This window comes from Ictalurus punctatus, chromosome 21, assembly GCF_001660625.3.
Source record: "Ictalurus punctatus breed USDA103 chromosome 21, Coco_2.0, whole genome shotgun sequence".
NCBI classification, from domain to species: domain Eukaryota; kingdom Metazoa; phylum Chordata; class Actinopteri; order Siluriformes; family Ictaluridae; genus Ictalurus; species Ictalurus punctatus.
In genome coordinates, this window is record NC_030436.2 from 9122060 (window position 1) to 9150000 (window position 27941).

The window sequence follows — 27941 nt, forward strand, 5'->3', positions numbered from 1 at the left end:
AGTATTATAGTTCTATCAGGTCTGGTTTAATTTTGCAAATAATATATTCAAAAATAAAGAAAAATTTCTCAAATATTCACCTTTAAGTCCAAATTTATATTCTGTTCAGTGAGTCCTACAATATATATATATATATATATATATATATATATATATATATATATATATATATATATATATATATATATATATATATATATATATATATTTTTAATTCCAAAGAAAGCTCTGTGAAAATGTTCAGCTCAATGCTTTTTATTTATTTAGGTTATTTTACATAACAGGGCAATATTATTTAATTTATTTCCAGTTACAGCATGTACAGAATTGAAGCAGATCATGAATTAACCCACAGGTGGACATGAGGCAAGTTACATATGAAAATGTTATTTCAAAATCTGGACATGTCATGTATTAAGAAAAAAAAACTATCTATCTGTTTTCAGGATGCTCTTTACTATGCACTGATTGTGGCAGATAAAACCCATTTCTATATAGCCATGGTGGAAAAACATAAATGAGAAATAAGTCCTGAACTGTAATGAACCGATTTCCACAGAAAGTAACAGTGCCAGTTAAAAGCACAGATGCTTTCCTCTGACATTCCTGATATTCTGATAAGTGTTTCAGAAAAGAAAAAAACCTGAAATATACACAAATTGAAACTAAAGGCCATATATATGTTAAACTCTTGAGATAACCTGAGACAAGAGACTAAAAAGCACCTTTAGAGATTCATCATGACTGCTAAGATGCAGTTTTCATTACCCCAAAATCTTTTTTTTTTCACAATTACATTATTAACAAAATATTTTTTTTACATCTTAATTCACAACACGAGAAAATGCCATATGTTTTAATAACATTTTAGAATGCAATAATCGGAGACTGTGGAGAAGTGCAGGCTCAGGACAGGATGAGGGCCCGGCTGTGTGCATTCGACTTCAGAGAGCGAAGATAACGCCTGGCCTTCTCCGTCATGATCAGCTGATCCGTAGTGCGGCCACAAACCACCGCTTCCCACGCCGGAGACATCTACAGGGAGGAGATTTTTCAAATAATTCAGGCTGAGGGGACAAAGTTTATGATTATGCTTCAAGTACAGTCACGTTATTACTATAACATACTGTAACTACCTACTGAATGATCATTTCTGATTGGTCAGAAGGTGTTCACAGTAGTCCTAGCTCGTTCTTAAACGTTAATCACAGTAACTAAGTTTTCCATAACATGAAAATCTTCAAATAAATAAATCCAGTGTAAACTCGGAGTTCCTGGATGACTTACAGGAGCAGGCGGTACGGGGTTGGGGTTCGGCTGCGCTTGTTTCGCCATAGGTCCGCTTTCGCTGGGCCCGAGAATGAATCCCTGGTCGAGGACGTTCTCCTCCTTCTTAACGGTATACGATGAGTTGAAAGAGGATGAGAGCGAACGGTCCGCCTGAGACACAAGAAATAACTCCGTCTTTACGCTGTCCTCACTCTGCGAGACCAAATTAAGGCGTCCGGTCATTGCTTTTACCTTTCTGCTGGGTTTGGCAGGAGGCTTGGAGTGCTGGCGTCTGGCAGGGCGCAGCTCCTTACAGTCTATAACGTCCAGCGCCAGAGACTTTCGCACTTTCTTCATGGGAGGCCGGTGCTGCAGAGCAAAGTAACGAAAGCAATGAACATCGATGGACAGTAAAGCTTACAGGTCTGGATGTACAAAACAGCCTTGAGGAAAATACTTTGATGAGGAAAGCGCTTACGCTCTGGTTTGGTGTTAGTGTTCTTCGTTTTCCCACTGCATGCTAACCTAGTCGAAAACGATCACGATTTCACAGTATTACGGTATTAAATCAACCGTTTAAAAGACGATAATGAAAAATTACAGCAAATAAGATGATGCGAATGACAAAAACAAGGCTTATTTTAACATTTATTTTTTTAACAGACAGGAAGGAGCCTGGCTTAAGCCAAAACGTTATCCATCATGTTTTGACTCGAAGTCTAATTCTAGGAGAACCGAGGATCTAAATCTAATCTAAAAGCGCATTGTATTTTATTCTGGGGAAATGTGAGGAGGTGTGATGACTAAAAGATGACCTGGGATGAAAGCAAATTGTGAAATGTATCATCATGTGTGGTGTCTCTTTTAGGAATGTAGAGATTGTAGGGTGGGTGTGTGTGTGTGTGTGTGTGTGTGTGTGTGTGTGTGTGTGTTGGGGGGTATTGCAGAACGGGTTTTACAGAAACAACTTGTTTCTTTTAGTTAAGATGGAGACACAATAAAACCTTTAGAACAGAAAACGTTTTTTTCCTATTCTACAAAGATGTATTGTAGAATAATGAATTAAAAAAGTATGCATGTAAACAAATTTTTAATGTTTGAGCAGAAGTGTTTCCCCCTGCCCCAAGCACCTTTTTTTTGTTGTTTTCTTTACAGAAAAACCTTGTATATATACTCACACACACACACACCAGTCATGCTTGATGGCACTTTTTGAGTTTGTCTGCATTGACCCGCTCACATTATATACATCATTTTGATTAAAATTATTTGTAAAATGATTTGTTTCAGATTTGAAAATTCCCTGTAGGCCAATTTAATCCCCTTTACCTTATTCTCCCCCTCTTCCAAAAAAAAAGCTGATACTTTCCCCTGATATTAAACTACTGGCTGATGTTAGCTCTGTACTTGTCCGATGTTAAGCAAGTCAAACATGCACTGACAGGGATCAAAAGGCATAGATTACAGAGACCTTGAGCAAATGGAGGGATAGCACTTCCAAACTTCATGTACTACTACTGGGCAGCTAATATAAGATCACTGCTGTACTGGATGAGGGAACGTGCTACAGCCCCTGGATGGACAATTATGGAGGGGGCGTCCTTTGCGTCCACCTCTCTAGCGGCCCTACTGTGCGCTAAATTACCATTCGCACAAACTCTGTCTAGCTTTACCTCTAATCCAGTTGTTGTACACTCAATCAAACTTTGGAATCAGTTTAGAAGATCTTTCTCTCTTAGGGACTTGTCACTCACGGGGACAATTGCAAATAATCATCTGTTTATTCTATCTTTGCTGGATAAGACTTTCGATACTCGGCCTAGAAAGGGGGCTGTCTTACTGTCTGATCTCTATGTTGATGGTGTTTTTGTCACATTCGAGCAGCTAATGCAGAAATATGACATTCCCAGATCACACTTTTATAAATATTTGCAGCTTAGAAATTTTGTAGCTTTAAATTTAGACACCTTCCCATTGTGCTCTTCCAATTCTCTGTTGGATGCAATTTTTAAATGTAAACTGGCCAGAAAGCAGACAATAAGGGTTATCTATGACTTACTCAGCATGCATGATTTGATGTCCTTAGATCTGCTTAAGAATAAATGGGAGACAGACTTAGGCGAATCAATTTCTGATGATGATTGGCGCAAAGTAATCCAAGGGATTTTCTCCTCCTCCAGATGTCTCAGACATGCAGTTGTCCAATTTAAAATTGTTCAGTGTCTGCATTAGTCCAAAGCTAGACTCTCTAAGATCAATACCGACATAGATCCCGCATGTGATAGATGCAGACAGGCTCCAGCTACTCTGTTGCACATGTTTTGGACATGCCCAAAGTTGTACACATTTTGGCAATCTATATTTGAGACCTTCGTTAAGATATTGGGAAGAGTGGTTAAGTCGTCCCCTCTTATTGCGATGTTTGAGGTGACCCCGGAGAATACCCCTTTTAGATGGTGTGAAATCAGCATGATGTCCTTCTGCACTCTCCTGGCCAGGAGATTTATATTGTTTAAATGTAAAGGTCCTGCCCCACCGATGTATAGTCATTGGGTCAGGGAAGTCATGTGCCATCTTAAATTGGAAAAGATTAGATACACTGTCAGGGGAGCGACTAAGAAATTTTACAGAATCTGGCAACCTTTTCTGATATTTGTTGAAGATATGGATGTTGACAGTATTGTTATGTAACCATTATCTATAATTTTATTTCTCTTGCTCTCTTCTTTTCTATGGTGGTCTGGCTTTATAATATGTAATAGGTATGTCCTATGTCTGGTACTGGTTGGTGGGTTGCGGGGTTTGTTCTATGTGTTCTGTTGGTGTCGTTATGTTTAATTTGAAAATGCTAATAAAGAAACCTTGATCAAAAAAAAAAAAAAAAACCCAAAAAAAAACATGCACTGATAGATCTTATTTCACATTGCCGAACTCAAAATATTCTCCATTTACTGTGTGGGAAAGTGAGGGCGCTTCGTTCAAGAAACCCAAGAGATTATTACACTGCATTCGCACCAGAGTTCGTAACTCGTAATTCCTGACCTCAGACCAGGAAAGTCAACTCTGAGTTCCTACTCGGTAATTCCGAACGCTCTCCTCAACGCCGAATTCAGCGAGTGCCATCAAATCAACACGGCTCCTAAGAGCATGAACGGTAAATAAAAAGCACTTCTTACCTTTGAATGAGTTATACTGTAAATACAGAAGTGTCTGATCATTGTGATAATTCAACATACAGATAGTTTTCGCTTGTTATATCTAGAACACTTACTGTTACGGATTATCTGCCATATTTATTACGGTGAAAAAACGAGACCGCTCTTTTTACGTACATTTTCGAAGCGGTAGCTTCTCTGACATGAAAACGCATCTTTTATAACGGTTGACTCGTATACACGGATCTCAGGAACACGAACACGTGAAAATACTACACCGAAGCTACGATTTAAAGACGCAGGAAGCAAAAAACGAGAGCGAAAGCGTCATCGTAAATCGGGAATCCTCACCACCACTTTGGGCTTCTGTTCAGACGGACTCTCATCCTTTACGATGAGCTCGATCCCGGCTTCAGAGCGAAGAACCTCCTTCAGGTCCTCCAGGTTGGGTGTTGGAGGCTGCGGAAAAAAACATCAACACATCATGCACACGTTCACAAATACTCGCTCGGCCCCTCCGTGTTGTTTCCACCCCCCTTCCTTCGTCATTCAAGTGTTTCCTCACCAGTGGGCGTATGGGCCCGTATTTCTCCAGGGCGTTTTTAAAGGGGGTCGGGGTGCGAGGCGTCCTGTCCAGATCAGCCTTGTGGTTCGGCGTGATGAAGCTGAGGAGGAAAAAGATGAACATCAGACTCCTTTAAATAGCGGAGCATGTTTTCATTAAAAGTGAAAGGAACGTGCAAAGCGGGACGTACACGGAGTTCTCCTTCTGAGTGAGCGGCGTTTTGTCTCGGTGCAGCGGCGTAGTGACAATGGCTTTCTGGCTGCACACGGGAGTGGACGTGAGAGACGGGTTCTCCAGATCAAGCGTATCCTGTTTGGTCCACATGTTCAGAAACTGGGAAAAGGTTTACACGCTACAATTTGAATTTATTCACTTTCGTGGCTTTTTTTTTTTTTAAAACACTTTTAAAAGATTGATCATCTCCACAATACTGTATTTAATTAAGAATCATCTGAGCTCATGAAAAACGAGTGGCTGAATTTCTAACTGAAAAGAAACAAACAAGGTTAGCTCTTGAACACTGCTAGGTAGGTATGCTAGCTCATAGCTTGTACTTTACTTTCGGTGCTCAAAACTATTTTGTCACAAATTATGATGAACAAAATGTCTTTTCTTGACATCAAATCAGTATCGGTACTTTTTTTTGTTGCTTTGAGTGAAAACTAGTATTAAAACTTTCCATTCAGAATCATCAGTGTCACCTACTTCACCTACAAGACTGAACTGAATTCCTGAATTCAAAGTAAAAACCAAAACCGAGGTGTATCGAGCCTTATCGTACCTGAGATGGGGAGAAGGGCAGGATCTTCACCGGCGTGCTCTTGGGGGTCATGGAGTCGTTGGCGTCGGGGGAGAGGGCGATGCGGCGGCGTGTGCGGTTTCTCAGGATGGACGGTGGTGTGGCTCCTCCGGGTGAGATGGGGATGAGCTCGCCTTTACTCCCCTTACTGAGCTCGTGCAGAGCGCTGCCCTCTAGCCGGAACTGCAGCACGTCAGGGCTCTGACGCTCCTCCGGGAGCTCAAAGTCAGCCAGGTTACACCAACCCTCCAGATCCTACACACACACACACACACACACGATACTATACAGCATCATAAAACAACATAAAAAGCCCCAGCCCCGTGTACTGATAAACCTGTATCCCAATAACGAACATTTTCTGTTCTCAAAGCCATCTGTGAGAGCAGAAGCCCATCTTTAAGAGTGCTCCTGAACTCACCCCGTCCATCATGTCCATCACCTCCTTCAGCGCGGGCGTGGCCGAAGGTGACAGGAAGCCCGAGCCATCGTTCACCCAGGCAGGGACGCTGGAGTTCGAGTTGGTCGTGCTCTCGGTGTCGCTGGGGGGCGTCGCTGGAGCTCGAGGGGGTTTAGGGGACGCCGTGTTGGCGGGAGCGGATTTCGGAGGTACGGAATCGACAGACTCCTGAAGGACGGAAATGATTTTTAGGATTATTAGATGTCGCTAAATATTTTTTTGGGATTATCACCACGTATGTGACAAACTGATCTGTAAGCATATGAAACGTCAAACTAATTCATTATTTTTTCCATTTGCAGGATTTTATTTTCCACTAGGACGGAAGTACTGGCACCCTTCACATCATTCGCGGCTCTTGACGCCATTATGACGTATCTCGTGTGCCTCGTAATGAATAGTTCAGCCTGACATCTCACCTCGGATTTACAGCACAGTCCATATAGGATTCCTTTGGTGTGATTGCTGCAGCTGAAAGCACTCGATTTTGCTGCGGCTTTTTCAAAGTTTGCAGAGGGTTTGTTCTTTAAGCGGAAAACTACTACGTGGAGTCACGATTACACGGAATTTTCTTTCACAGTGATGTTTTCTGGTAAATGAGGCCTTTTAGCTGTACTCATGTTCAGAGCACGTGAATCGAAGATGGCTTTGGCTGAACGCGTGTTGTGATGATGTCACATGACACGTCTCAGCCCGAATCTGCGGAAAATCTGCTGTAATTTTCAAAAATTGAAAGCTCCCCTGTATATTCTGGAGTTTGCTCGATTTTGCATTCATTTCTGCGATTGCAAAAGTGCGAAATCTTGGAGAGACTGCTTATACAACAGACAATACGTTATACACCTGTGGTTTTCTGTTTTAGATCAGGAAAATCAGTGTATGAAAATCTGCATTTTAGTACTTTACTGTTACCCATTAGGTGGTTACATAAGATGCACTGGATCAGTCGATTACCCGTGGCCATCACTAACAACTTTGAGGGAAATTATTAATTTCTTACGTTGTAATAGCTCTGTTCAAGTTCATCAGTGAATAATGCCGCTTGTGGTCATGTCATGGAGATTAGCACAGAAACTTCTTTCCTCTTATATTGACAAACAAATTATTGTCTTCAGGAATGTCTGCATATCTGCTAAGACCTTGAAACCACCAAACTGGCTCAAACCTCCTAGAACTCCCTTTTCGAGACTCACAGATGTCCATCTCTCCTCATCTTAAAACTTAAATAGGGCATGTGAGAGACGAGTGCTCCAGAGCGCTCTCATCTTCTATTCTGCTTTCTTCTATCCTGTATTCATCTTTCTGTAATAAATCTTTTCACCTGAGAGGACAAGTCTATTGGCGATTGTCTGCATTTTTACCACACAGCCTGGCCAAAAATATAAAAGAACACGTTAACGACTTGTCCAGAAGTTATGTGAAATACACCAATTGCGTCTTACCTGCGTGACCACTGGTACAGCGGCAGCCTCCAGCTCTCCACTGTAGCATAAATCCTCCTGTGAGGATTGTACATCAGGACATTACACATATTACGATACTAAACGATACAAAAAGAAATAAAGACGGTGAAAATAAGAAGCCATAAGAGAGTTTCATGATGTGGAGCATTTCTGGAACACACCATTGGATCGGCGTCCTGCTGAGCACTGACGTCTCCTTCCTCAGGCTGGTGAATAAAGTGCAGAGTCGTGTCCACGCCCGTGTAATACCCCAGCTCCACCTTACGCTTAATGGTGGAGTTCCAGTGGTTCTTCACAGCATTATCAGTCCTGATAGGAGGCAGACAAAAACCGTTGTTTTCTCAATTCTGATTGGTCAGCTTTGACAAATCGCAGGTTTATGTTAACGTGTTTGTTCAAATTCGAATGTTTCTAGAGTAACAACTTACACAGGGGCTTATATGGTGGACATGCCACATAAACAGATGGGGAGGGGAGTGTAATTATTGATATGGTAAAATTTTCTGAATAATGTCTATTTAACAATTGTGGAAGGAGTCTCAAGTGTCAGCGCTTTGTAACAGCCCAGCAGTCCAGAAAGTATTCAGGACAGAAGAGTTAACACGCTCTCGTTCCTTGGTAACGTTACTCTTAAAAAGGTACTTTTTTTTGTCTTATTACCTTCAAGAAAGGAGATGTTTCACAAAATTAAATGTGACTACAAACGGATAAATACATGACACGTCATGCTTTTGTATATAAAATGTAATCCTTGGTATAAAAACACAGCACATAAAACACTTCAGGACGTGCTGCGTTTGGAAAATAATACATCTTGGTGTAAGGATGGTAACTCTCCATCACATTAGGTTCCTTTTACAGCACGGCATGAAGTGTATCTTCTTTATTATTGGAATTATCTTAGGAAGATGAACATTAAGAGTTTCAAAGTTTCCACCTTCCAGGCAGCAGCTTGGCGATCTCGGCCCAGCGGTTTCCCAGCATGCAGTGGGCTTTGTAGATGATGAGATCCTCGTCCGCGGTCCAGGAGGACTTCTTCACGTCCGGGTTCAGGTGGTTGTGCCAGCGCTCGCGGCACTGCTTCCCCAATCGCCCCTTCAGGTGTTTGGCCACCACGGCCCACTGTTTATTTCCGTATTTATTTACCAGCTGGATCACCTGCATGGAGAATAAGACGAGAAGAGGATTCTAGATTAACACACGTGAACAAAACAAAACAAAATATAATCTTCCTAGCCACAACAATAAAACAATATTGTTTATTCATAATCCGACTTTCGCAGAGGCTCAGGATGCTCTGTTGTGCATGTGGTTCATAGTGCAAAAAAATAAAATAAAAATCTTAAACTGAAGACATCAAGAGGACATTTCAGTCACCCGATTTGAAGCAAAATCCCTTGACATTGCCTCTGATTGAACTTAAAACAAACAAACAAAAAAAAACCCCACACTCACGATGATGAAACCATTTCTCTTTTCATTAAATCTCCTTAATTAAAGTCTTTCTCGCACGTCAAACAGTAAATAAGAACGAACTGCGGGAAGGAATTGAAGCTCTGAGCGGAGAACTGAAGAAAAGTCGGACCACGAACACCAGAGGAATCATTCGGGGTAATCGATTGGATCTACCTAATTTGCATAGAATGGAGAACATTTTGGCTTTTTCCGCTTACTAGTGTGAAATCAAACAGCTGTCCAGGTCTGCATTTCCTCAATATTCAATTTTCAAAACTAGCTATAGAGTTTTATGAATTCATTTTCACTCTTCTGATTATTCTGGCTGCAGTCCACTCGCGCCAAGAAACACACGACACACACAGGACAGGTACAAAGTGAATTCTGCTCCAACGCTCTTTTTAAACCAAATCTTTACACGCACGTCATACCTTTTCGTCTTCTTCTTTAGTCCAAGGCCCTTTGACGAGGTCTGGATCCAAAACTTTGTACCAGCGGTGCTGACACTGATGTTCCGAGCGGTTCTAGCAAACAGAACACTTTGTTAAGATACGCAAGAGTAAAAGTACACTGGCTTGAAAGGATCTGACAACGTAGTATTCCCTGATTCAAAGTTAAGCCTAATTTTGACCGTCTTTTAGGATTATTATTATTATATTATGTCACAGTGGACGAGACCCTAATGAAATCTTTCCCGAATTCTACATCAGACCACGAGATAGACTGTTTTCTGTGTCAGATGAGGAAGATCCTCGATCGATAGAGCGGTGATTAAAGAAGGTGCGTGGACAGAAACAAGGTCTCGGTATATTGGAACGGCTGTAATGTTCCGCAGACAGAAAAACTGTTATAATTGTCAAAGAAAAGGAGTTTAGCTGCTCGTAGTTGGGTGAATATTCTCTCTGCTGCTACACTTCATCAAAAGGCCATAGCCACTACCGTATTTGTAGCGATCCTGCAAGTGTCATAAGACTGTCATTTTCTTTTAAAAAATAAAAAGACACTGCCAGACACTTTGGTCAGACTGGCACTAAATGGTGAGCATATCGACTGTTGATCTTAACTCACTAAAAGAATTCAGTAATGTCAGGCTGAAAAATCATAGCTTTATACCATGAAAGACTGCACACTGTACTTTTAAAGAAAACCTACTGGTAGAAAACTCGCGATGTATTTCCAGTCACCAGTTCCTATTCTTTGAACAAGCTTTCGCAGGTTATCATCCTGAAAAACAAAACAAGACGGGTTTACATTGTGGGTTGTCATTTTTCTCCGTACTTTAATACACCGGTCTGTTCTAGGGTCGGAGTACAAAAGAATGTACCTAACCCTAACCTTAACCCTAACCCAGGGCTGTGAGATGTCGAGCCAACGTTCAAGGACCAGCGTCCGGCCCTTGGTTGAGAGCCTTATCAATAAACTCAAAGATCACCTCTTCCTGCGTCCACTTCACTTTGACTTTCCCGCAGTCCTTCGGGTCGGCTGCGTCCGAGTCAGTGTCCTGACACTCTGCGTCCTCACTGCAAACACACACACGGCTTTTTGTTAACAGGGAGAAAGCAAGTCTGTCCAGTCATCAGGAGCTAACAACAAGGCGCTGAGTTTACTGACACCACTTGCCTTTGTGCTGTTTACATCTGAGTGTTAAGAAATGCGTGACACGACCACTGTAAACTGGGACCGCAACCATTCTAATCACATATTTAACAAATTATTATAAGAAATAATATATTTAATCTGCAGAATTAACTAGACAACATTCTGGTTTGGTCCAGATCTGCAACCACATGACTACATTTAGATCAATGTTAAAAACGCTTCTAATGTAAACATTAGAATTGCTAGTGACATTGGGACATCTGGGTTAAATACTTCAATAGAAATAATTAAATAAACAAACAAACAAAAATCAGCAATCTTTTGTTGAAAATCACGCCAACTTGCTTACTAGCTAAAAGCTACAGCTAGCCAGTCAAATACTATTTCGATTCGCACACACTGAAAACAAAATAATAAAAATAAATAAATAAAATAACAACATGCAAAACATCATGTACAGATAAGTTGCATTAAGCTTGTGCATACGTGCGACGGTTTATATCTGATGAATCTGCATTATTTCTTGGGCGCGCGCTGATAATAAAAGCCTCCAAACTTTCTAAATAACCCTCAGATAAAGTCACAACCGATGCACAGCTCAAACGATCACTTTATTGAACGGTTAACATTTATAAGTCACGTTTATATCAGGTTAAACATGCATAAAAGAATGATGTATAATAGATATAAGCTAAATAAACTTACCCGCGCGCCCACCAAGACGACATCCCCAAGCAGCCCCCGGGTTTTTTTAACCTCCGATTTTCCGGTTAAACTCGATTTCAGGACGCGGTGTCGCGCGCTAAGTCTCAATCATCTGTCAATCACGCGGATGAATTTGTTTATTTTAAAAAATTTAGTCGTCGTTAAATTGCCTAATAATGATAAAACAGCACGGAACGGTGCGAGCTCTGTGCCCGCCTCCACTACTTCTGTCTCGCGCTTCTTTTTCGCACACTTTCCCGAGAGTGACGCCATCAAGCAGCGTCTGCGCGCGCAGCAACCGACCAGAAATGAAAACAACCACCAAAAATTTTTTAATAAATGTATTATAAAAAAATATATATTACAATATTAAAATATGACTGCACACTCGTAGTGAAAATGTTAAATAAATATTTAATAATAATAATAATAATAATACTTTTCTTTTTTTTCCACCTTACTTTTTTATTATTAAATAAATATGTAAACATAATACAATAAAAATAAAATGTATAAAATTACATTTAAGAAGAAAGTTATTATGTTACTATTGTTGTTGTTCTTGAATTTGTAAAGAAGTATAAAGTATAAATATATAAAATAAGACATTTAAAGTTATATTACTATTAATTTGTTGATGATTTTGTCGATGTTGTTGATGATGATGTTCAACTTATGAATATAATGAACTTATGATGTTTTTGAATTTATAAAGAATTCTAAGGAAGGAACGTATAAAACAAGAATTTTACAGCCTAGATATATTATCATATAGTATTTTTATTTATACTAATTATTACTATTATTATTATTATTATTATTATTATTATTGTTGTTGTTGTTGTTGTTGTTGTTGTTACTATTATTAGCAGGAGTAGTGGTGTAACCTTCTATAAATGAATCCCAATGAATAATATAATAGTCTTGTTTCTAAGCTCTGACACTAATTTATCTGTACTTAATAAATAAATAAATAAAAATACTTTTTAAAATTTTTACATCTAATGCATTGAACTGACCTTAACATAGGAAACACAAAACACTTTACATCACTTTATTTATTTATTTATTTATTTAATCAGAGGCAAATGTTGACTTTTCTAGAATTCTAGGATTTTTTGCAAAACATTAACCTCCAGCTGGATATTCACATTTTGTCCTGAGTAACTGGGTTTATTATCAATAATATGTAAATCTGTAAACCTAACAAGATTTTAATCGAGAGTAATTGACCCAAACAATTAACAAAATAATTGTTAAAATATCCTGGTTCATCTCGACTTAAAAAGCTTTGATTTATACTATAGTTCTATGAAGAATTTATTTATTTATTTATTTTTATTTTTTTTGCGGGGGGGGGGGGGGGGGGGGGCAGCTAAGGAGATAAACGTTTAACTCACTTCCTGGAACTGAAGTGGGCGTGGTCACTGCTGAATTTCTCCTAAGAGAAATCAATTATGCCAATTTTAAATAAATTAACGAAACAAAATGTACATATTTTATTTTCAAGTTAATTATCAACAAATTGCCATATTAATGAATATTACATTTACTTCTGGAACAAAACAAAAACAAAAGGAGAAGGCGTGGCCACTGATGATTTCTATTAAAAGGGGGGGAGGCTATTTGTTGACAATTCATTCCAAAGCTAATTTGGAAACTAATCACACTTGCAGAGTGTTTTTAAAATGCAAAATAAAATATTACTAATTTATGTCGTATTTGTAGAAACTGACCAAATCAATCACGTCTATAAATACAAGCTGAATCTAATTAGCATGATGAACCTGCAGCATGATGGAGGGAGACTGCAGTAGATCTGGTAAAAACAAGCCTCGATTCTTTTTGCACTACAGGATGGAAAAATATTGATTAAATTTATTTATAAATCTCTGTTTTAGAGGCAGGTAGGAACTATAAGAGCTTTTGTTTTTCAGAGCTGGATCAAGGTTTCCTCAGAGACTGTAGCCTGTCTGTTTTGTCCACTGAAGGAACACTGAAAGCACCCAAAAGCATTGTGGTAGAGTATAAAGAACCCAATTCAACGCTTCCTGCTTCCTTTTACCACTCTTCGAGTGTTTTATCTCCCTCCAACCCCCCATGTAAGATGTTCCTCCTGTCCCCAACTCTTACCATGTGTTCTTCTGGTACGAGCAGTCTCCTGGAAGGCAAGTCCTCCACTCCTTATGAGAGGATGACCTTCCAGAAACCAATCCTGGCCAGCTCGTTGGACCTTTCCTCCATTGACCTGACTACCTCACACCCTTCATGGGAAGTGTCGCTCATCAAAAATAATGTGGAAAGCCCTAAAGTGTGGTTGGATTCCAGTAAGGTAGAGTTCATATGGAGTCCAAGTTACCAAGCTACACCTCCAACGCTGGCAGAGATTTCCTCACTGATCTGTTCAGGGACACCGCCAGAGGGTCAGAGGTCATGCAGGGACTTCACCTTTCAGGATTCGAACCTGCGCCATGCTGTGTTGGAGCTGACTGATGAGCAACAGAAGAGTCTGTCCCGAAACTTGGCCATGTAGTTGTTTACACTAGTGCTTGTTCTAGGTAAGACCTTAAAACCATATGCTGAAATGATATTAAAAATTATAGCTTCATTTTCTATTGTTTTTCATGATGTAATTTTTTTTTTTACAGGATCTATATGGTGACTCAAGTGAAGAATTATTGTAATTATGTCTATCTTTCCTTGAAATAAAGTCTGGTATGTATATTAATGACTCTGCTCATTTTAAAGGAACTGTAGAAAACACTTTATTCAAAATAACATTTTATAAACGCTTAAATACAGCAAGTTTACAGATAAAATGTAGACAGGCTGCTCAAAGTTCTGCAAGGATGGGTGCAAACCTGGACATTTCACAAGTCACATTTGTAGGACCAGCAAAAGAGTAGTGTCCTATTATAGAAATCTGTGTTTAGTGAACTTAATCTAATTGACACTGTTGAATTCTCATCTGATTGGTCAGAGGGTGTTTGATTCATTTTCTATAACAGTGGCTCTGGCATTAGTGCCTGCTGCAAGATTTACATCAACACACTTGTTCTTAATGTATACTGTTTGTATAGAAACTGTTTCACATATATAGATGTTTCTCTGATGATGCTTTCTTAAACATGTTTAACATTTATCAAAGATGAGTTTGAGGAAATTCTGTTCATGTATGTATGTATGTATGTATGTATGTATGTATGGCCTATTAGTGTCCGGAAAGAGAGGGGCAAAAAGTGAGGCTGATCAGGGAACGGTGATTATAGCTGCTATGATGTGAGTGATCACTAACCTTCATTAACTATAAATGGACCAGACATATAACATTCTTTAATAAACAGAAAACTGCCTTCCTACACATCCTGACATGTTACTTGTATAAGTTAACAAGGAAAAGGAAGTGAAAATGATTATTTTCACCAAGTACACTACCAGTCAAAAGTTTGTGGACACTCGACTGAAATGTTTCTCGATCTTAAAAACCTTTTGATCTGAAGGTGTATGATTTAAATGTTTGAAATCGAGGTTGTAGACAAAAATATAATTGTGCCCAGAATACATTTCTGGAAATTCTAGGTGAAACGCGTGTCTACTTGAAGATGCTGAAATATTAAATTATTTTGATTTATTTTTGATTGTTGTTATCACAACATAACACCCATAGTTCCCTTTGTGTTACTCCAGAGTTTTGATGACTATTATTATTCTAAAATGTGAGGGGGGGGGGGGGGAAGTGTGTCTAAACTTTTGACTGGTCGTGTATTTACTTGTGACGGGAATTATTGTCATAGAAGCACTTATGTTAGCTGTGATAATATGATACCAGAATTACATATGTGACCGATATTAATGTCACATTGCTTGTGCAAGGTTGTCTACGCATTTCCCAGCTCCCTTTTTTTTTGGGGGGGGGAGTTTTCCTTCTCCTGTGAGCATCTCGTTATTGAACACGTGTGCACAAAACAACGAAAAATGATTAAATACAACACCAGTAGTAGTTTGAAAGAAAAAAAAAATCACAACAATGATATATATAAAATTTGTTATTTTTACAAAACGAAAAAGAAAGTAGAAACCGTTTCCAAAACTAACATCTGGTACTTCTGAATGTTGCTAATTAGTGTTGAAATATTTCGTTAATCGATCGGCCTGCTTCACCCCGAGACATTTAAGCACACGATGCTGCTCAACCCTCAGCCCTGTCATCCCCTGATGTCCTGTTTCAGCATGGAGAAAACCTCGTCTGTGCTGTGTCGATGTCATGCTCCTAGAGAAAGAAAATGCAGACACCAACAAATCAAATTAACTTTTCTTCTTTCTTTTTTTTTTTTAAAATAACATAATTAAAAACAAAACAAAATGTTTTGAGTAAAAAGCGCACCTGATTCAGCTTTTTAAACTCCACCACCTGAAAGAAGATGTGTTCGAGGATGTGCTTGGCGTCTCGCTTTTCTTTATCCAGCTTTCCCGTCACCCCTAAGATGTCTCCGCATTTCCGTACGTAAAATTCCAGGTCATCGTCGGTGCCTGTGCAAATCACACAAAGTGAGTCACAAATTATTATTATTATTATTATAACACATTTAAAGGACTTTTCATACTAATCTCTATGTACCATGTCAGGATTAAAGGACGTCTAAGGAAGGGCGATTGTCGTTTATGTGAAACAGTAAAGCAATTGGGAGCGTGCTGTTTCAGTAAAATAATCAATGATGGAGTGGTGTGATGCAGCCTGATGTGAAGCTTGAGTTACTTTTACCATGGTGAAGTTATCATTTTCTCAACAGCACACTCGCTAGTGTTTTATTCCTCTTACACTGCAGAAATCTGGCAATTATTAAAATTGCCTATATGTATTAAAGAGCAACACGTTGCACATTGATCCATTTACAGCTACATTTAATGTTGTAGAACATCCAAGAACCAAGCTTATATGACAAAATAATGCAGCTTGTCATGTTACTGAGAAACAACAAAGCATAAAGTTTAACCCTTTACTGTATGATGTTGCCATATGGAAACATTTCATTTATCTCCTATTATTGATAGAGAATAATACAAAACTACTATTTTCCTATTTTAATGGAAAAGGGGAGCTTAACTTTAACATAACAAAAAAAAGCGCCTTGTCATACATTTTGTGTTATTTCTGTGTTGTCTTTATGCTCTGCTATTTGACTATATAGTTTCCACCATTGCACATTTACCATCTACCCCACCTAACATTTAAAAAAAAAAAAAAAGTTTTTATATATTTATATTACTTGAACTAATTCAAGTAGTATAAATGCATAAAAATATATTTTTTATGTAGATATAATAATTCATGCAATAGAGGGTTAAGCTTACTGTGTTACTCCAGTGTTGGAAAGTTGAATAATGCTCTATAACGGCACCTTTGTAAGACTTTCTCTCATGTTTGTCTCATCGTAACACTTGGATTTGTGTTTTATAATCATAAACAAGGAACACAGTCCCGAGCTGGAAAACCGTGAAAGTATTTTCTCGCTTTTCTTACTTCTCACACTCACGTTCACACCGAATATCACACCTTGGGGACTTACATTTGTTCGACAGCTGAGCGACTCGGACTTTCTCCGAAGAAAAGGTCTCGTCCAGGTCAAAAAGGTCGAGCGTCGGTGGGGGCAGGTCCCTAAAGGCCGGCTGGAAAACCTGTACGGGGAAAGGTCAAAAGTTGCGAGCTACAAATTGAACTGAAAACCAACGACAAGGTGTTTGTATGTGTGCAAAAAAAACGTGACCATTATCTCGGACAACTGCTTACGGCAGGCTGCAGAGGCGGCAGCGGCGTTTCAAACTGAGGCGTAATCAACTGCAGCGGCTCATGTTTGACGTTCAGCTGCTTGTAGGCCCTGAGAAGGAGAAAATTCAGGTCAACACCATGGCCAGCGCTCTGCCTAAACGTGGTTAATGTTTAAGGGAGCCAGGTAAGCGAGCGACCTGATAACGCTCGGGAGAGAGTTCGTGGACAGCTTAAAGAGAGACATGTCGAAAAGGGAGGTGAAGTCGCGTGGATTCTCATCGCCTTCCTGTAGACACACTCTGAGTCTCTCAGAGAGGTATCCTGTGTCTGGTAACATGGTGTAATCTGTGATCTATGCAAAAAACAAACAAAGAGCTTTTATGCACCATCTTCCAATACTGATGTGTGGATAAGTCTATAGGTCACTTTATTTTTGTTACACCATCCAGGTGATCCATTCACAAGTAGACTAAGTACAGATGTGTACTGGAGACACACTTTAATCCAGTGGTTAGAGGCACGTGTGGCCAAATCACATTTGTGGTTTGAGTGTTAATGCATAAAAATACTGTTACTAAAACAATTAATGACTTAACAGTAGAAGCAATCCAAAGTAAGGGTAATTTAGCATTTTAATGCATTTGAAGGTTAAACCTCAAGTACTATTTAATTAACAATAACACTACACTCTGCGTTCAGATTGCATAAACAACAGAGATCTAAATTTAAATATCCTTAATCAGCAAAGTAAAATGTACAAAATGGCCATATCTTTAATACAGCTTTAATTATGGGGCCAAGCACAGAATTTCCAAACAGGTAGACGAGCAAATTTTACCAAAAACTGCCCCCCCCCCCCCCCCCCCCCCCCCTTCTCCTACAAATTGGATCCAATCATCACAAAATTTGGATCCCAGAATTGTGAGACTAATCAGAACAAAACCCGATTCTCCGTTTCATCTGTACCCTTCAAACGAATTTGTTTGGCCTAAAATTAACGAACAAGTTACTGAAAACAGGAATTGAAGCAATATCTTAGTCACGGCTTTACGGTTTGCCTTTTGGTCTTCCGCCGTCATTAAGACGGGCTTGGCCCCCTTAATCAGTTATTTTGTTTATAATAAGTTACAATTTCTGGAAGCAGATAAACTGATGTTAACATTTTCTATTGTTTTGAACGTTTAATTTTTTCCCCTCAATTAAAAAAAAAACAAAAGTAAATGTTAACAAGTAGGATTAATGACATAATCACGCAATCTGTTCACAACTGATCGGTATAAATGCATCCGATGAAATAAAGCAAGGAATAAACAGCTGTCCGTGTGAATCCAATCTTGAGATGCTCATCGGGTAAAAAAGAAACATTATCTCTCACCTCGGGATCTTCAGCATCTATTTGATTCAGGTGAATGTTGTCGGTCGTCAGCCACTGGAACACAACATCCTGTAGGAAAGAATGTAAAATAATGCAAAACATTCTTCTATCTGTTCATATAAGTAACAAAAACACAATAAATTATATAGATTGCTGAAAACTCACCATTATTTTACTGTTCTCCTCCTTGTCCAGGTATTGATCGCTGAACATGTGGCAGGAACCCAGCACTGCCAGCTTGCCTGCATTCTTCTTTAACACAAACACACAGATATGCATAATACTTCATATGGATCAATTCGACACGTATGAATGCTGAAGCTAATGTAGTGCTAGAAGAGAGAAGATGCTACGTGTTCACAAACCTCGACCTTGGAGAAGGCCAGAACGGGTCTGTTGAGAGGGAAGCACACAGAACCGGTGGACAGAACTGCCACTGCGGGCTTCATAACACTCAGTGTAGCTCCATACGGGTACACGAACGCGAGGGCCCTGATTGCAGCGCAAACTACGGTTAGTAAGTCTTTGTGATGAAAAACAACGTATGTACAGTATTGTAGCTAGGTACGTGTGTGTTTTATGCGGTCTACCTTGTAATGTTTCTCTCGCTGCTTTCAAAACACAATCATATATTTTATCCATCATTAAAACTAACGGATTTCATTAGAGAATTCATTAAAAGAATTGAATGCACGTTGAACGAATACTTAAACTTGTACAGACTTACGTATACGTAAACTTGTCATACGTAAGTCTATAAAAATGCATCATGTGTCACTCGATGTAAAAAGGGCTCTCCATGTCAATGTACTACTAAAATATAATCAATTAACGAAATCCTTAACACCCTGACTGTGGCCTTATTATGAACTGATACAATTTAATATAATAAAATGTAACTTAATAATAATATCATCTTAAATTTGCACTTTCTAAGATACTAAGATTTCAAGAGCTCTAAACAACTGTGTGTAATTTATGATTTGATGGTTATTTTTTCATTTTAACTATTTAATTTTTCTATGTCAAAAAAAGTTTGTTAAATGTGATGTCAATAAAATCAAAAACATATATTTTTTTTAAAAATCCATTAATTACTTAAAGGGTATTAGTGTTTTTTTTCTCCTTTGACTTCCTTCATCAATTGAACGATTTCTTGAACTCCTTGAGCGCGCCCTACCACGTTCCCGAAACTCCACCCCCAAGGTTTATGCGGATCCATAGTGTGTCTATAAAATGACTGACAGTAGGCCCGTCCAAACACAAATGAGTATCCCGCACCAGAAGTCAGTTTTCCGAGCATTATGTGTTTTTTTTTTGCCACATAATTGCCACGCTTGTGCTAAAGCCGAGGCTTAAATCATTGCTTTTACATCCATATTCTATATTTTTTCCAGGTCATTTGTATGAGTAGAACATTTTTGTAAAAATCGCCTATTGCACCTTTAAAATGTGGTGTAATAAATTCATTTCCAACCTGTATTATCAGGGGGATATATTTTTTTGGTGTTAAATGGGGCTGTATGAATAGGAAACCGGTTAAAATGAAGATGTTTCTTTTCACAAGTATGGGAAAAGATAAGCAATAGAAAGTCACTTACAGAAGTAAGAACTTACTCTGGGATTTTCTTAATGTTATGTAATATAAAAACAGCAATGTCTCTACTGTTAATGCTTACAGAAGTATCAAATTACATGGAAATTCAACACACCGTTTACACAGAGCGAGTCAGCATGGACTTACTGTGTATTGTTACCCGGATTTTCATCATCAATGATTCCCGTTACTGCTTTCCCGGCCGCGCGGCTGATCTCCCTTGTGAGAGACGATAAATTTGTTAGCATTTCTTTGACCTTGTAATCACTCTGAAATCAGTGAGTCATTTTTTTTTGAACAATGAAAAACAAAAGACCTGTTGAGAACCCCGTTAGACACAAGTGCTTCTTTGGGATGGAAGTATTTGTAGTAAACGTTTCTCACTACGGCATCTGGAAAAGTGAAACAACGGGAAGCGTCATGTCACCTCGACAGGCATCACTGAATTGTGGTGTTAATTTACGGTCGTGTGTGCAGTCGCTGATGCTCACCGCTGTTCACCATGATGCCGAACTCCTCCAAGAGAAAATTGATATTAGTGTCATATTTCACTTCTCCTCCTTCTCCGAGCATGGCGAGAATGTTCCCGCCTCTGACAAGATACTGCTTCAGGACTTGCAGCTGAAGAATCGAAAGTTATGTTAAAGGAGCAGTTTGTAATGTTTACAGGCCTGTGCTGTTTACGAGGCGAACTGCAACTGCATTTAAAACGTGGAAAATTTAGCCGACCAGCACGTGCCACATGAATTGCCTATCAGGGGGCAGTGTTTCTAGCTAGTGTGAAGTGATTTTTACTTTCTGTGTGTGTGTATATGTTGGCAAACAGGGTCCCAGGTTTGATTCTGAGTGTGTTGGTGTGGGTTTCATCTGGGTTCTCCGGTTTCCTACCAACTCAAAAACAACAAAACAAAACCCCAAAAAATATGCCAGTAAGTGGATTGGTTAAGCTAAATTGCCCTGAGGTCTGACTGCATTTCCCACCTCACATCCAGTGAGCGATCCAGCGATCCACCGTATAAATGCTTACTGAAAGTGAGAGAATGCAAATGTGACGTGTAGGTAGAACAATCTCTCAGGTGATGATCATTTCACCTCTGCTTCAGTGAACTTCTCTCGAGGCCCTCCGGTGATCCACAGCTTCACACCATGCAGTTTCTCTTCCGTAATCTCCTCCTTGATGCTAATGAGACAATACAGAAAGAAAGGTTGGCTTTCAGTAGTTAACCAAAGCTTAGACAGAAAGTATGTGTGTGTGAGTGAGAATCATGTCTGGCTGTACTGGCACCCCTGAATCTTCCATTGCGTCCTCAGTCTCTTCTGTAGACTCTTGTAGCCGGTATTGGCAGTAAACAGCTCTCTTTTGGACGAATTCAAAACGACAATATTCTGCTGTTCCTTATCCATCTTGTGGTGTAAAGGCTAAATTCTATATTTATTAAAAAAAAAAAAAAAAAGGTCGAAGAAAATAAAACGACTTAGCAGATATAATACAGAAGCCAATCTTGCAATATTTGAACAAATATCTAAGGTTTAAACAATCTCAAAACTCTCATGACTATAAAATACGGATTTAATCACACTTATCAAGTCGCTAATACTGTCTTAATTAGAATTTATAACTGTCTTAATTAGAACTTATAACTAGCTAGCTTAGCTAGTATTATTAGCGAGCTAGTTAGCCCCATCGCTAACCCCCCATACACACAAAACGAAGCATTAATATAAAACCAAAATCGAATTGTAATCCTCGGATAATATTTACAAGAATATACATTTTAATTCATCAAACGCAAAGTCGCACATTTTTATTTTTTTCCGATAACTTTACCTCAGGATTTAGCATGTCTCAGCACTGTTAACCTGCCCGTGATGCATTATGGGTAAACAACAGTAACCATAGGGACATCCCCCATAGCAACAGCTGCATCATTATTAGCATTGAGTTATCAACGTTAAATATATAAATAAAATAATATATATATATATCGCATTACGTGAAACATGCAGTAATACTGTGTAGTTTTATATACCAATGCCACAAATTTTCCTAAATAATTTAATTGGTTGCAAAAATATTGGCACCTCTACGGCTAATTATTGCAATATATCCTGAACAGCTCGTGAGCTTGTCTACTGTAGGATTACAACTCTGAACCCCACAACAAAGTGAACAAGGACAGAGAGAGGTGGTGATAGAGAATGTGATATAAGCACAGGTTTTCATTTGGTGCAGTTTCTTGCACAGATGGGATCCCAACTGTCTTTTTCCTAAATATTTCAGAGATCCACAGGAGACCGAGAGGTTCTTCATGGAGCTGAACTAGGTGGCCATTTCTGAAAAAGGCCACATGAAGGATAACAGCAACAGTCACTTCCTAAAACGCACCAGAACTTCATTCACACCAATGAAATGTTCATGGGTTATTTTCCCATGTCTTTCATTTCCATTGCTACATGTAGGAAAGTGTCCTCTAAAGTAAATCACACTTGCTTTACACAAATGTCTAGTTGTATTGATGTAATATTTAAACCACAGTCCTATTGTGTTACCTGACAAAGTCATGCAGTTTATCTTCACACCCCCACCTCCAATACTACACAAACAGGTAACTCAGAGGTGAGGGGAAGAAAAAAAAAAACATTTGCAAACAGGAGAAAATCAAATCAAGTTTATTTAACTAAAATATTGCAGAATACCCAAGACACCACTTTAACTGAAAACACAGTGGGGGACTCCTACAATCTGAGATCTCGCACACACAAAAAAACAAAACAAACAAACAAAAAAAAACAGATGAAAAAGAAAAGTTCAATTTCTGTACAGCAGTGTGTGTGTAGCAAATCACAAACCACTAAGGCTAAACCATTTCACAATACTCAAAACACACATGTAAGCAGGTAGGTAAAAATCTGCTCAAGTCCCAAAATCTTACACTTTATCCAATATGCAATACAAGCCTTTGTTTATTCATCATTTGGGTGTAAGAAAGGTTTCTCCAGTCAATATGACAGCTGATGGAATAGATGCAGTACAGGCAATGTTTTGAAAAACGGGAAGAAAAAAAAAAAAAAAAAGCCATTTATTTATTTAAAAAAAAAATCTGGAGGGAGGGGCCACTGAAGATCCATTTACAAATCTGGTACCCATTTGATATTTACAATTCAGCCCTTAAGTTCTCATGCAATGTCACACATGTATACGATCTAAACGTAATGCACTTTTGTATCAAGTGCTGACTTTCAGAGCTACAAAAACAGCACACACAAAGTCTCCGAGACTCAGTCCTGCGAGGCAGATCGGGAGCGTGAGCGGGATTTGGACCGAGAAGGAGAGCGAGATGGCGACCGCTTTGTGGGCGATTTGGAACGGCGGCGATCCTCATGCGGAGAAGGAGAACGTGAGACAGATTTTTTGTCTCCGTTCTCCATGGGCGAAGCCGAGCGGCTGCGCGATTTCTTGCTCACCGACTTCTCCTTGGAGCGGCTGCGGGAGCCACGCTCGGATCGGGGCTTGGAGTGGCTCTTGGAACGTGACTTGCGGCTCGCAGAACGGCTGTGGGACTTGCGGGAGCGGGAACGAGAGCGGGACTTCTTGGAACGGGATTTAGCCGGAGACTTTGAGTGGGACTTTCTCTTGGATCTGGAGTGGGAGCGGCGCTTGCTGTGGGATCGAGAGCTGTTGACAGACAAAGGACTTGGGTCATTTCTGTAATAATGACGTTACCACCAGTAGATAACAGTTTTAACTGCTCATTATCCATACTTGTATGGTGTAGTAACATTCTCTTAAGAAATACAGTTCCATTCTCCTCATTAATTAAAAGGAACTATTCCTTACTAGCCTTACAGTGACAATAGTTTGGGGGCCTTTTAAATAAAAGAAAGGTCTGAGACTTCCACATCACTCAAAACTAAACAATGGCATGTAAATTTCACTTTTCATCCACTATAATAATTTAATCGTTTTAATATTGTACAATACGTCATCCTATCCTGCTTCTAGAACTCCCAGGGAACAAAACTGGCTCTTAAGCATAAATTCTAACTTACCGAGAGCGAGACCTTGAGCGGCTTCGTGAGCTCCTGCTCCTACGGCTTCTGCTGCGAGAGCGGCGTCTGCTTCGGGACCTGATAACCAAAGAATTTGCAGCGATCAGGAAAGGTTTATTTAAATAATTTTTAAAAAGGTGATAAAGTCCACTGTACTCTTATCAGACGGCTAAACTCACCGGGACCTGCTGCCAGAGTACGAGCGTCGTCGTTTGGGTTTATCCTCCACCAGACGGATTTTCCTCCCGTTGATGTCAGTGCCGTCCAGCTTGTCCAGGGCTCTCTTCATATCCGAGTAGGAGCGGAACTCAATCACGCCTTCGTTCGTTCGTTCCTTGTGGGCGTCGGCATAGGTCACCTCGCCGGCCTGCCGCATAAAGTCCTAAACAACCAAAACGGGAGGAAGCGTAAACATTAAGGCAATCAGGTTTATTTAAATAGCAGAGACTCCATAAAGACCAACGTTGTCTACCTTTAGGTCCTGCCAGCTGCATCGACTGGACAAGTTCTCCACGATGAGCCGGTACTCTGTGCGAACGGGCGGTCCGTATTTGTCTCTGCCGGAGCGGCTCCTGCTGCTGTAACCACTACTACCTTTAGACACAAAGTGAAGGAGAGCAGTCAGAAAAAAGGAGAGCACGGTGACGACTGACCAATTTAGGGCAAATCGCTCGCTAAACAACTCAAATTCAACAAGTCTGAGCTTTCTGCTTTTTTCCCCCTCTCGTTTCGTTGAAGGATCAAATACACCGTGAGGCAGTTTACCTCAGCACCAGATATTCTGAAGGGATCGTATAAAAGGAAAAGGGAAAGATATCGGCAGAGGTTAAAAAAAATTATTTATTTTTATTTATCTATCAGCAACAGCTTGATTATATTATACATGATGCTCTGATGTGGAACCCACGAGGTGACCTACAAGTGTATGGAGAATAAACAAGACTTCAGATAGCACAAATAGTATACACACTGAAATGATCTTTAGAGCAACTTTAAGACATGATTACGGTTTAACTCTGACGTTGTGACATGCATAAGTCATAGGTCTCCTCCTGGGTTCCAGCTCCCAAATAAGCTTGCTTCTTACTTGATTGTTAAATCTTGTAAAACACTATCCTCTCCAAAAAAGTAAAAAGAAAAATAACCAGGACTAGGACAAGAATTACCTTTCATATTGACCGCACAGAGCAACGGAAGCCCACTGCTGTTTTTTTTTTTGCTTAAGACTAGATGACTGCTACATTTTTTAACCCATAAAAACCCTGTCCAATACTTCGTCATACATAAAAACCAATGGGTTTCCTCACCATCACCCTGGTCTATTGGCAAAAGGCTGCTGTCATCATGGCTTCCGGTTAGGTCAGCCAAGGGTCAAAGGGCAAAGGTCACACACACATTGTAAGGTGAAAGCCAAGGCCATACGGGAAAGGCAGTCATCTTAGCCTCAATGGACTCGGACTCAGCCCGCACTGGACTCTTTCAAATTGAAACATCAAGGACTTGTTAATGTTGATTTCAAACGCACACACACAGCATGATCACACGTCTCAACCTTTGTTTACATGTCAGCGAGGTAGCGTTTATCATTTTTTTGGTAGAGGTACATAAAAAAACCCCCGACTTCCAGGATACCCCGCCCGTCGTCTGACATGTAAACATAGTTGCATTGCCAAATCTAATTTAAAACTACCCCTTTTTTTTTTTTTTTTTTTTTAAAGTGCGAAAGACTTGCAAGAAGAAGTCTTCTCCTTTCCTAAGTAACCCCAGCTACACAATTAAACAAATGACACATTTAAACTGAACAGGCCAATTGTTAGAAAAATAACCATCCCACTGTCGTCTCTGGCCTGGTTTTGCTGTGTGCATCGGTAAGAAAACTTCAGCAGCGCAATTCCTCTCCGAGCTTTCCCCCAACATCTGGGCAACTACCGAGACTGAGGGACGTGAGGGAGGGCTGCATTTCACCGTCCCATCTGTGACACCTGGGAATAAATAGTTTTTTCTTTCTTTTTAAAATAATGTTTATTAGAGTGGACTTACTGCGCCCAGAACCCCAATGACCCCCACCGTATCCGTCCCGGTCCCGACGGGGGCCCCTGGCATGCTCAACAACCACACGCTCGCCACACAGCTCCTTTCCGTTCAGTTCGTACACGGCATCGTCAGCATCACGGGTGTCCTCAAACTCCACGAAACCGTACCTGCAATGCAAAAAGCGTTGGTTTCTCAGTTTCGGTTATTGTGCACATGAGAAATGCTTCACCCTTTTTTCCGGGTATAATGTCTCCAATACTACAGATTTCTAGCCCAGGACATACTCATGTTAGCATAAAGACACTCTACTGTTTTGACTTTACTCTTTTACACCTGTATACTCATTTATCAACGATTTATTATCCCACTAGCCTCCTGTCCGACACAGGAAACTGCTTTAGACCAGCTTTGGAGTTGTTTGACTTCCCATACATTACAGCCTGCGCGAGCCAGTTTCAAACAAAGCCATGTTTAACAAAGACTTAACATTTCCCTCCCTCGCTCTTTTTTAAAAAAAAATAAATAAATAAGTAACATTATTGCATAAAAAGTAATATCGCAAAAAGCGTGCGATTTCTACGTTTATGATACGGCTTTACAGGATTAGCTAAATGCTAAAGCCGGGCCTAACAGCTCACGCGTGCACCAAACGAAAACGTCGAAGCTCAGTGTGGGGGGAATAATTAAACGAGCTAAATTTACATACTTAACCCCAAAACAATATAGCAGTATAAATAAATTAATTAATAAACAGTTAACGTAGGAGCGTATTTTTCTACGTGAGCATTCAGGAAAGCCGACAAGATGGCAGACAATCCTGCAAACATGCCCGCCGTTATTGTTTTCCAGCGCGTCCGCCATTTTGGCCACGCGGCACAAGTTCCACAAACCAACCGAAATCTTTTTCTCGAATATTCGACGAGCGGCTCGCTACACTGAGTAACCAGTAAGCGTTAACACAGAGTTTAAAAAATATATATTTATTTATTTATGTAAGTAAACATGTTTATTGTATACAAAATAACAAAAATGGCGCCCGACTACTTAGCCCGGGTATCTGCTAAAACTTACCCGTTTTTCAAATCAATCTCCAACAGCTTTCCGTAGCCGCTGAAGAACCTCTGGATGTCCTTTTCGCGGACATGATAACTCAGCCTGCCTACGTATACACGAGGCATTCTTAAACTTTATTTTCAAGCCCAAACCTTCTGTTAAGAAAAAGATGATTGACTTCACTGTCCTTCACTACGACACCGTTTACCACGTCCGTGCAGAAAAAAACGGCCCCCCACTTGGAGCTCTATTTATATAACTTGTGACGCGACGCATATCGATGACGACATATCCGTTTGTAAAAGAAACGGTTGTAGAATTTTAAAAACATAATTTTACGTTTATTTTGTGATATGAAATTTGTATTAAATGTCTAATATATGATATAGCCGTTATTTAATTGCAAATGTGAAAATCCTCTAGATAATCAACTGAAGGAATACATTTCTATTGAACCCTGTTTATTAAACAAACAAAAAAAATAATGATTGATTACACACACTAGGTAATAAAGTGTATATTCACTAAACATGCCTGCACGTGCATGTCGTTTGAAACTCTATATGGCCAAAGCTTCGTGGACATCTGACCATCA

At 39.6% G+C, this 27941-nt stretch overlaps 5 protein-coding genes across 8 annotated transcripts in view; 1 reads left to right on the top strand and 4 right to left on the bottom strand.

The window, feature by feature from the left end:
- Positions 1 to 239: 239 nt before the first annotated feature.
- Positions 240 to 11735, bottom strand: mybl2b (v-myb avian myeloblastosis viral oncogene homolog-like 2b). Its single transcript, XM_017450336.3, has 15 exons — positions 11471 to 11735; positions 10599 to 10686; positions 10319 to 10390; positions 9598 to 9690; positions 8649 to 8869; positions 7873 to 8020; positions 7691 to 7747; positions 6210 to 6416; positions 5771 to 6043; positions 5180 to 5322; positions 4990 to 5089; positions 4776 to 4883; positions 1522 to 1638; positions 1288 to 1440; positions 240 to 1035 (listed from the first exon to the last, which is right to left on the bottom strand). Exons 1-15 carry the CDS (start codon positions 11491 to 11493, stop codon positions 907 to 909), a joined length of 1932 nt encoding a protein of 643 aa, XP_017305825.1. The 5' UTR covers positions 11494 to 11735; the 3' UTR covers positions 240 to 906.
- A 1373-nt stretch (positions 11736 to 13108) lies between these two features.
- si:ch73-303b9.1 (uncharacterized) lies at positions 13109 to 15202 on the top strand. Its single transcript, XM_017450335.3, has 3 exons — positions 13109 to 13292; positions 13408 to 14028; positions 14119 to 15202. The coding sequence occupies exons 1-2, from the start codon at positions 13265 to 13267 to the stop codon at positions 14001 to 14003; spliced, it is 624 nt and encodes a 207-aa protein (XP_017305824.1). The 5' UTR covers positions 13109 to 13264; the 3' UTR covers positions 14004 to 14028; positions 14119 to 15202.
- ift52 (intraflagellar transport 52 homolog (Chlamydomonas)) lies at positions 14220 to 22139 on the bottom strand. 4 transcript variants are annotated; one of them, XM_017450330.3, is made up of 14 exons: positions 22038 to 22139; positions 21489 to 21635; positions 21302 to 21389; positions 20701 to 20830; positions 20526 to 20601; positions 20357 to 20428; positions 18978 to 19104; positions 18778 to 18861; positions 18613 to 18681; positions 17435 to 17589; positions 17259 to 17346; positions 17038 to 17146; positions 15855 to 16000; positions 14220 to 15740 (listed from the first exon to the last, which is right to left on the bottom strand). In XM_017450330.3, the coding sequence occupies exons 2-14, from the start codon at positions 21611 to 21613 to the stop codon at positions 15696 to 15698; spliced, it is 1314 nt and encodes a 437-aa protein (XP_017305819.1). In that variant the 5' UTR covers positions 21614 to 21635; positions 22038 to 22139; the 3' UTR covers positions 14220 to 15695. The 4 variants fall into 4 exon arrangements, with proteins under 4 accessions (XP_017305819.1, XP_017305821.1, XP_017305820.1 ...); XM_017450332.3 differs by having other exon boundaries at positions 21495 to 21635; positions 22038 to 22138; XM_017450331.3 differs by having other exon boundaries at positions 18778 to 18864; positions 21495 to 21635; positions 22038 to 22138.
- Positions 22140 to 22863: 724 nt separating this feature from the next.
- Positions 22864 to 27583, bottom strand: srsf6b (serine and arginine rich splicing factor 6b). Its single transcript, XM_017450333.3, has 6 exons — positions 27365 to 27583; positions 26300 to 26460; positions 24732 to 24853; positions 24439 to 24641; positions 24260 to 24337; positions 22864 to 23885 (listed from the first exon to the last, which is right to left on the bottom strand). Exons 1-6 carry the CDS (start codon positions 27469 to 27471, stop codon positions 23489 to 23491), a joined length of 1068 nt encoding a protein of 355 aa, XP_017305822.1. The 5' UTR covers positions 27472 to 27583; the 3' UTR covers positions 22864 to 23488.
- A 127-nt stretch (positions 27584 to 27710) lies between these two features.
- acot8 (acyl-CoA thioesterase 8) overlaps positions 27711 to 27941 on the bottom strand; it is a 6539-nt gene continuing 6308 nt past the window's right edge. Inside the window, exon 7 of the mRNA XM_017450334.3 lies at positions 27711 to 27941. This exon is cut by the window's right edge and continues 1560 nt beyond it. The gene's annotated coding sequence lies outside the window, so the exon portion shown is untranslated.